Consider the following 8,861-nt stretch of genomic DNA (forward strand, 5'->3'; position numbering starts at 1 on the left):
ATTGATTGTTTCAAATAAAGTGAGTTCTGCCTTTCCTCTCAGGTTCTGCCTGAAGAATTGTCCGCCCAATGATCTGGAGTGCGCCCTGAGCCCATATGCACTGGAGTACAAACTGCTGTCCCTGCCCTTCGGCATCGCTGCCAATCAGGACCTGATCCGACTGGTTGCCTACACCCAGGATGGAGTTGTCCACCCACGCACTTCCTTCTTAGTGGTCGACGAGGACACGACTCTGCCCTTCGCCCTCCGGGATGAAAACCTCAAAGGTGTTCTGTTCACCACCCGGCCACTGCGCGAACCTCACACGTACCGCATGAAGGTGCGAGCCCTGTCTTACAGCGCTGATGGAGGCATAGAGTACCAGACCACCTTTATTGTCTACATCGCTGTCTCAGCCTATCCCTACTGAGCACTTTACTACATCCCACAGCCTATGAAGAGAGGGAATGATCAGAGGTTGCGCTAAACAAAAGAAACCCATCATTTGACATCTTAATGTTTTCCATTATTTTGACAAGTAAAAAAAAAAGAAAAATCTAGTTTCCTCAATTTCCCTACGATAGAAATATTCCCATGGGAAGGGTTTCTAAACAGGATTAGAAATGCAGAAGAGGGGAAACAATATATTTTTAAAGCATCCCTGTAAAAATAAACCAGGAGAGCGATGTGAGAAGCAAAAGAAAAAAAAAGGAGACATTAGTAAATAGTAAGACTAAAAAGCTCTTGGCACAAGGTTCCTGTAATGGTGTTATCTCAAATAAATCTGTATCAATCATTTACTGACATAAAAATAGAAATTTGCAATCCATAAAGATAAAATTCTTTGTAGCGCAACCTCTGAGAATGGTGCAGTTTTGTACATGTGTGACTGAGCTATATTGGTCTTTGTGTGAGAGTGTGTATGTGTGAGTGCAGATCCGCCACTTGAAGAGATTCTCACAGGTCGCGTAGACATGTAAAAGGCCTTTGCAGAGTCCTGCAGACAGTCAAGGCTGATGTTTAGACTTCAAGACAGACTTCACATGAAACCAGTAGTAAGACCGCTGGCAGGTTTGTGATTTGGTCACAAGAATCCTTCATCACAGTGTACAGCAGGACTATGGGTGGTGTAATAGAATACATTTGCATATGTCTACCTATTAAATTATTAGGAATTGCTTGAATATATGAAAGAATCTCAATTCCCTCCATTGCTTTCTATGAAATGAGATGGGGAACATTTTATTGGTTTAAATTCTGTGCTTTTTAACATAATGATGGGGTTTGGGTTTGAGCCACATCTGCAGTAACAATGAAATGGATGTCCACCTCAGGTAAGCCCTATTTTTGCTCTAGAAGAGAGTATTGTCAATCAGTAATTATGCACATAATAGCAATTTCTCATTATCATTAAAGGTTCATACACATTTGGAGTATTTTTTGTAACTGTTTCAGTAATCAAGGTGTATTCTATTTTAATGATGTGTATATAAGTGTTTGGGTTTTTTATTTGTAATACTATGTTGTATTCCTTTTTTAAAAAAGCAATAAATTGTACGATCAATTCATTATGATACAATCACTTCAGAGCTGTATAAGAGTTTGGGGTTAGCCCTTTTTATTAAGAGACAGTAAAGACATTTATGATGTTACAAAAGATTTTTATATAAATAATGTTTCTATTCTTCAAAGATAAAGAATCCAGGAATCCATTTTTTGTTTATTCCTAAATCTATAAATTCAAAATATAAAACTCAAGTCCTCAAGAGTATATTCAACATATTTTATTAATCAATCACAAAAGCACAAACATAAAAAAGGAATATTTTGTAAGGCAGTCATTATACCGGTTTGGTTTATTGAGTGTTTACACTTTGTCTTTCTGTATTACTGCATTGTAGAGGCAGGTCCCTGTGATCAGGCGATATGTCTCAGATCAGAAATGATCTGCTTTGAGGCAGTATTTAACATGATTGGCTTAAGAACGCCTCCTGATAAAGACATATGCATTCTGACACACACAATAACAATGGTCCACGGCAATAAATGCTTTGGAATGCTGACACAGATACATTAAGACAAGACATTAATACTTTATAACAGCATTAGTGAAAGTCACAATTAGTGAGATGGCTTCATCTGCCAAGAAAATCTAACCATTGTTTCAGATGATGCATAAGATCGGCATTGTAACTCAATGGATTATTTAAACTAATGCGCTTTGGTTATGAAAAAATAAATACTATGGAGATAACGCCTGGCGATTTAGAACAAATGAGAAGGGATCAGTGGTTGGAAGATTTAATACACCGGAGAGTATTATTCATAATCCGACACAGTCACTGTGGACAGACATACTGCCAGTAAGACACACTGACCAATCTGTGACTGTTCATTTTAAGCCTTTCACACAAATGCAGACTAAAATAACAGGTTACATTTCTCTCCAAGAACATCGGCAAGTAAATTGCTATTAATAATAAAAGGCTATAATAAACTTAAGCAAGATTTTAGAAAACTCTAACAAGTGTCTTTTAATCAGATTGCTGAATAGAATACAGAAGAGCATAGAAAAGTATTCCTGAGAGAAGCTACTGTAAATCTAGCATACAACTGATGGCACGGTTATGCATTTTTGACTATGTGAGTGAAGAATGATATAACAGAAGAGGGTAAAATGCATTGAAATTGGATGAGAGGTCCTCTTCAGTACCCTGTTGAAAGTCATCGTTTTATTCTGAGTGTCCCAGTAGGATTTCCTGCTGCTGGGTTGTGTTTTTCTGTGTGCTACGCTAACCTACTGCAGTTTACACTGTTTTCCTGGCTGTTAGGACCCTCACGATGCAGCCCACTCCACCTGCAGAGAGAGCCTGAGGAGAATACAGAGCAAGAATTTAACTATTGACCTCCCACATGCTTTGCATTGCTATTACATTGCTATTTACCCTACCTTTTCATGCCACTGCAGCAGGACAGCGCTGCTGTTCTCGGAAGGCCGCTCGAACCCCTTGTAGATGTATTTCATGAGCAGATCCACTCCATTCTTATCCAGAGACTGAACTCCTTTCTCTATGTCAGTGCTCTTAAAGGAGCTGAGCACCTTCAGCACTAGACCTTCAGCACGATCCTGCATTCAGAATGTCAGAAAAATGCAAGTATTATACATCAATGCAATTGTATATAACTAGAACAATCAGTAGTCAATTCTCAGCTCAACACATGGGACCTCAAACCAACCACACCCACTGCTAAAACTCCCATCTTCTCCATCTGTCCCCTCACTGAGCCAGAGGTATCAAAACTTATCCTCTCCAGCCATCCTTCAACATGCCTTCTATACCCTCACACCTTCTCCAAGCAATTGCTCCTTCACTCTTACCAGCACTCACAGTCATCATCAACACATCTCTTCTCAAGGGCACCTTCCCCAGTGCATTCATGCAGGCTCAGGTAACCCCAATGCTCAAAAAACCTAAATTAAACACTTCTCCTATAGACAGCTACAGACCTGTCTATCTCCTGCCATTCATAGCGAAAATCCTCGAACAAGTTGTTTTCAACCAGGTATCATTGTTTCTAAACTGGATGCTAACCAGTCAGGTTTCAGTTTCAGGAGTGGCCGTTGAACTGAGACTGCGCTACTGTCAGTCACGGAAGCCAAGCGGATAGCAAAAGCTGATTCCAAATCATCAGTTCTTATCCTGCTGGATCTACCTACTTCTTTTGACACTGTCAATCATCAGATTCTCCTGTCTGCCCTCACATCACTGGGATTCCACTACGCTGATTTAAATCTCACTGGTAGGTCTTTCAGTGTGGCCTGCAAAGGGGAGGTATCCCAAAGCACATCAACTGGTCACTGGGGTTCCTCAGGGATCAGTTCTTGGACCCCTCCTCTTGTCTACATACAATACATCACACTGGGTCCCATCATACAGGCACATAGCTTCTCCTACCATTGATGTGCTGAATGCACACAGCTCTATCTCTCATTTCAACCAGGTGATCCAATAGTAGCTGCACGGATCTCAGGGTGCTTGGCGGACATCTCAGCATGGATTAAAGAACATCACCTGTAGCTCAACCTGGCAAAGACTGAGCTTCTTGTCTTCCCTGCCACTCCAACTCTACAGCATGATTTCACCATCCAGCTAGGTCCTTCTACAATTACCCCATCAGCTTCGGTCAGAAATCTTGGTGTGATCTTCGATGACCAGCTGACCTTCAAAGACCACATTGCAAAGACTACTCAATCTTGCAGGTTTGCACTGACAACATCAGAAAGATCAGGCCCTTTCTAAGAGCATGCTGCACAACTTCTTGTCCAGGCCCTTGTTATTTCTAGGCTGGACTACTGCAATGCTCTTCTGGCTTGACTTCCATCAGGCACAATTAAACTTCTACAAATGATTCAGAATGCAGCGGCACGACTGGTCTTCAACGAACCCAAAAAAGCCTGTATTACACCTCTCTTTATCTCCTTGTACTGGCTACTGGTTGTGGCTCGTATCAAGTTCAAGACATTGATGCTTGCATATAGAACCCGCCTACTTCCACTCACTACTTCGAATCTACACCCCCTCCAAAAGTCTGAGATCCGCTGGTGAGTGACGCCTCCTGGTACCAAATCAAAATCACTTTCCAGAATGTTCTCGTTCACCATTCCTGGCTGGTGGAATGATCTTCCCCCTTGTGTTTTTTTTTACTTTGAAGCCCACTACAGTTAAAGGAACACTCCACCGTTTTTTGAAATAGGGCTTATTCACATTATTTCCTACATTTAGATAGGTGGGCAAATGCATTTTTGTGTCAGTGCATGCATTGTTTTAGTTTGACTGGGTCGGTGTTAGCTTAGCTTAGCACAATGAATGGAATCCTTTGTTGCCAGCTAGCATGGCCTGAGTAAAAGTGATCAAAAAAATAAAAAAAACCCCACCTAATTACTTCTTGTGGCCTGCGTATTCACAACGAGTACAAATAGCGATCCAGATTAACACTAGGCGATTTCCTAGGCAGATATTGACTTGGGACTATATTATGGGGAAGCACAGAAGAAAGCACTGCTACTTCGGTGCAGAGATATCACGCAACACATGAAAACATCAACTCTATGTGAATACAGGTATAATATGGGTCGATCTATACATGCGTCATGATTAAAATAATCACTTACTCTGTGGACAGCTGTCCATTTGGTCCATTCGGCGTGGGGCGTTTTTTCCAGTTCACTTTGTCACACCGGAAAAAAAATCGAGTACTGCAGAATGGATCAGCGCCGTGAAATACTCTGTAGATGTGACACAACTTCGGGCAAGCTCATCTTGATCTGACGTGTTGAGCCTGGTCATCAATGGCAAAAACATGTCCCACTCTCTACAGCAAAGACACTCTATTTCCGTCGGCATAGATTGGCATATTCCCCCACATTCACACCACCAGTTCATGTTGGCTCTCATCCTCACGTCCTCAGGCTGTTGAGCGATTGCAACTAATACACGCGCATATAAATTTCACTCGCGGCTGGCTTGACGGTGTTTTTCTGAAGTGCGGCTGGCTTGACCGCAGTCTCCTACTGTCGTTCTATTTCCAAAGCACGCAGCTCGTCTTCTGTAAACTCTGGTTCAAATAGGTATGGTTCTGGTTCTTGACTGTCTGAGAAGTCACCCTCTTCGTCTCTCTCAAAATCAGCCATGTTCATCGCCATTCGTGTACTGTAAGGAAAATAGCCAGGCAGCTACTATTCACGCCGGTATGTTGACGGAAGTCGTGGGATTTCATGTGTTGCGTGATATCTCTGCGCCGAAGTAGCAGTGCTTCGCCTAAGCAGCAGTGCTTCGCCTGTGCTTCCCCATAATATAGTCCCAAGCCAATATCTGCCTAGGAAATCGCCTAGTGTTAATCTGGATCGCTATTTGTACTCGTTGTGAATACGCAGTCCACAAGAAGTAATTAAGTGGGTTTTTTTTTTTTTTGATCACTTTTACTCAGGCCATGCTAGCTGGCAACAAAGGATTCCATTCATTGTGCTAAGCTAAGCTAACGCCGACCCAGTCAAACTAAAACAATGCATGCACTGACACAAAAATGCATTTGCCCACCTATCTAAATGTAGGAAATAATGTGAATAAGCCCTATTTCAAAAAACGGTGGAGTGTTCCTTTAAACAAGTGAAAATCCTTGTGCTTATTAAAGTGAATAGCTGTGCACGTGCATTTATTGCTATCCTTTTTGTGGAATTCTGTACTTTGTCATCACTCTTACAGTTGGAAATAAACAATCTGTTCGCAGTATTAAAGTCAGCGTATCATAATAATGATTTTGATACTTATTTCAAGGCATTAAACATACAATTTAATAGAAAAGTTAGCATATTTAAAAGGAGTTGTTTTATATTAATGACACTTTGGAATAAGCAAAATGTCAAAAATATATATATTTTTTAAAGGAAAACCATGAATGTGCAACATTATACAATTTTATATCTAAAATTATGCTGAATCTGACAACAAAATGTTACAATTTGCTATGATGGAGTAACATTATTTTTCCTTCCACTTATGAAAAAAAGGGGGCATGACTCACCTTGACATTCTGATTCTTTGTGTTGATTGGTGGGTTTTTTAAAACTGCCTGCAATGCACCCATTAGGTTCCCTTTGAAGAGTGGAGTTAAGTAAAACACCAACACAATTTAAATACCTATGCATGCATTAACAAATGCTGCTTTACAATATCCAAATGCTGTGGACATGCAGCACTTGAAGAAAACATAAGGCAACCACAGGGGGAAAAAATAGAAACAGGAAATAAGGCCCTGGTTACTCCAAAATTGACATATAAGGACATGAATTCAACTTCCTTATACTAAATAATGCAACAGTTTTTAAATGACAGAAGAACCTAATATTTACAACCCCACACCGTTTGAAAGTAGTATGTTGTAGATAAAATTATTAAATCTAATTTAATAAAATAAGTAATCAGCATTTTTTCACAAATCGTTTGGTTAAAAAATAATGTCTGGTATGTTAAGACAGGCCTGGACTTTTTAGAGGTCTGAATATGAGCTCTTATTATGAATTATAACAAGTGCACAATTCAGCACGAGCTGACAATGAAACCAGACAAACATGTTTGTGACGATTTTCGCTTCACTTATAAACGAAAAACTGAAAAATGGACAACACTATCAATATTGCTGGACACTGGACTCTGTCCAGTAAAATACATGTAAATGAGTATAAATAGCGCAAAAAGCCAAGTTCTGTCTGTGTGATGTCTCTGATGTACAGAAATCTGCAGGCCAGCTGGTGTATCAGGCAACTCATGAATTATTAACAGCAAATCACTTCATATAATGTTGACGTAAACAACTGCGAAAAAAATAAATTATCGTCTTTCCTTCTACTTGATAATAAGCACTTTTTGCTTTAATTATTTATGCATACTTTTTTTCCAGGAAAATGTTTAATTAGCAGTATGATATCCATTGCTGATGTCATCATTAGCCAATCAAGCATAAAGCACAGAGAAATCATTTATATGAGTTAGTGGCACTGAAAATGTAAGACTATTTCAGATCATGCACATGTTGGCTGGTAAATAAAGAAGGATATTGTCTGATGAGAGAATCCACCTCTGCTTCATCTGGACCCAGCTGGTTTTCTCCTCCCTCTTCCTCGTCCACAAACTTGTTCTCGTCGTACTCATCCACATCCACTTTACGAAAACGATCGGACACCGTATTCTTTGACATGATGAACGCTATTTATACCCCGTCTGATGTTCAGCTTAATGCTATGTTGTGCATGAACACAATCTAACAGTCGTCTATGCTAAACCAGCCTAGCGACTCCTGCAGCGTACTATCTGGACTGGTGTTCAGTGGTGGTGGATTTCCATCACTTCCGCATAGCGCGCCCTCTATCGGAAACACCGGTGAACTGAAGCGCTCCAATCCTAATCCTATCATGAAGCTGCAGACACGGAGACTGAGCCTGCTGCATCTACAGTCTCGCACCCAGAGTCCCGCATTCTCAGTGCCCTCGTTATTCGGGATCAATACACAACGTTGTCTCACGACCAATTCGTACCTATTTTTACGAGGTGGCTAATAATTTGTACGACCTCACTCGTACGATTTTATACGATGTATCTAAACCCCAGTGTCGGTTAGGTTTAGGGGCGGATTTAGGTTTAGGTCATTCGTACAAATTCATTTTATACCTCCTAAAATATGTACGAATTGCCGTGAGATCGGGTTGCAAGGGGTCTGAGAATGCGGGACTGTAGATGCAGCAGGCTCCGAGTCTGCAGCTTCTCAACCACTGGGGGGCCTCAGCAAACAACCAATGCGACTGCCAGACGATTTAAAATTTCATTTTAATTTGCCCACAAACATCTGTTGATATTATTGAAAAACGCAGTAAATTGACATTTCTACAGTAACAAATGTCCTTGTGGTTGTGGTTATTTACACTGTTCAACGGGCCTTTTAAGATAAAAAAAAAACATAAAATGGATAAATAAACAGTTTGAGAATCAAAAAAATGTTCTGCTTCTGTACGTAAAAAAATAAATAAAAATACATATATTTATGTAATGTGATTCGAGTATTTTAATGTGTAGTGGTGATCACGTGACGGTAGAGGGCGACAGAACACTTTCATAATTCGCTGTCTTAAAACTTCTCAAACGTTTGGCGCTTTTCACACTTGAACTAAACCTGTTCAAATTAACCACACATAAATGTAATCCAAGGTTTCACACTGTTGCTCGGTTTGCAGTTAATAAACCTTATTTTGAGACTCCACATTGTTAACGTAAACCCTGGGTTTGCGTTCTTATTTACATATTTATTAGTTGAATAATATTCAATGGACG

The 8,861-nt window shown here is 40.2% G+C and overlaps 2 protein-coding genes across 3 annotated transcripts in view; one reads left to right on the forward strand and one right to left on the reverse strand.

The window, feature by feature from the left end:
• The window catches only part of hmcn1 (hemicentin 1), a 75,390-nt gene extending 73,843 nt beyond the window's left edge, over nucleotides 1-1,547 (forward strand). For both annotated transcript variants that reach the window (XM_052585878.1, XM_052585879.1), the window contains one exon: nucleotides 43-1,547. In XM_052585878.1, coding sequence (XP_052441838.1) covers nucleotides 43-409 — 367 coding nt within the window. In that variant the 3' untranslated portion in view covers nucleotides 410-1,547. The remainder of the gene's footprint in view (nucleotides 1-42) is intronic.
• A 201-nt stretch (nucleotides 1,548-1,748) lies between these two features.
• On the reverse strand, nucleotides 1,749-7,889 carry arpc5b (actin related protein 2/3 complex, subunit 5B). Its single transcript, XM_052585880.1, has 4 exons — nucleotides 7,594-7,889; nucleotides 6,562-6,633; nucleotides 2,930-3,106; nucleotides 1,749-2,849 (listed from the first exon to the last, which is right to left on the reverse strand). Exons 1-4 carry the CDS (start codon nucleotides 7,732-7,734, stop codon nucleotides 2,787-2,789), a joined length of 453 nt encoding a protein of 150 aa, XP_052441840.1. The 5' UTR covers nucleotides 7,735-7,889; the 3' UTR covers nucleotides 1,749-2,786.
• Nucleotides 7,890-8,861: the final 972 nt, after the last annotated feature.

Source organism: Carassius gibelio, chromosome B20 (genome assembly GCF_023724105.1).
Source record: "Carassius gibelio isolate Cgi1373 ecotype wild population from Czech Republic chromosome B20, carGib1.2-hapl.c, whole genome shotgun sequence".
Taxonomy (NCBI): Eukaryota; Metazoa; Chordata; class Actinopteri; order Cypriniformes; family Cyprinidae; genus Carassius; species Carassius gibelio.

Bases quoted from the DNA above. Each gene is read 5' to 3' on its own strand.
- arpc5b (XM_052585880.1), bottom strand. From the start codon at position 7,734: ATGTCAAAGAATACGGTGTCCGATCGTTTTCGTAAAGTGGATGTGGAT. The intron at 6,634-7,593 runs TATCCTTCTTTA...CCACTCTTCAAA, and splicing joins TGGATTCTCTCATCAGACAA to GGGAACCTAATGGGTGCATT. The intron at 2,850-2,929 runs GTAGGGTAAATA...TATTCTCCTCAG, and splicing joins TGCTGCAGTGGCATGAAAAG to GCTCTCTCTGCAGGTGGAGT.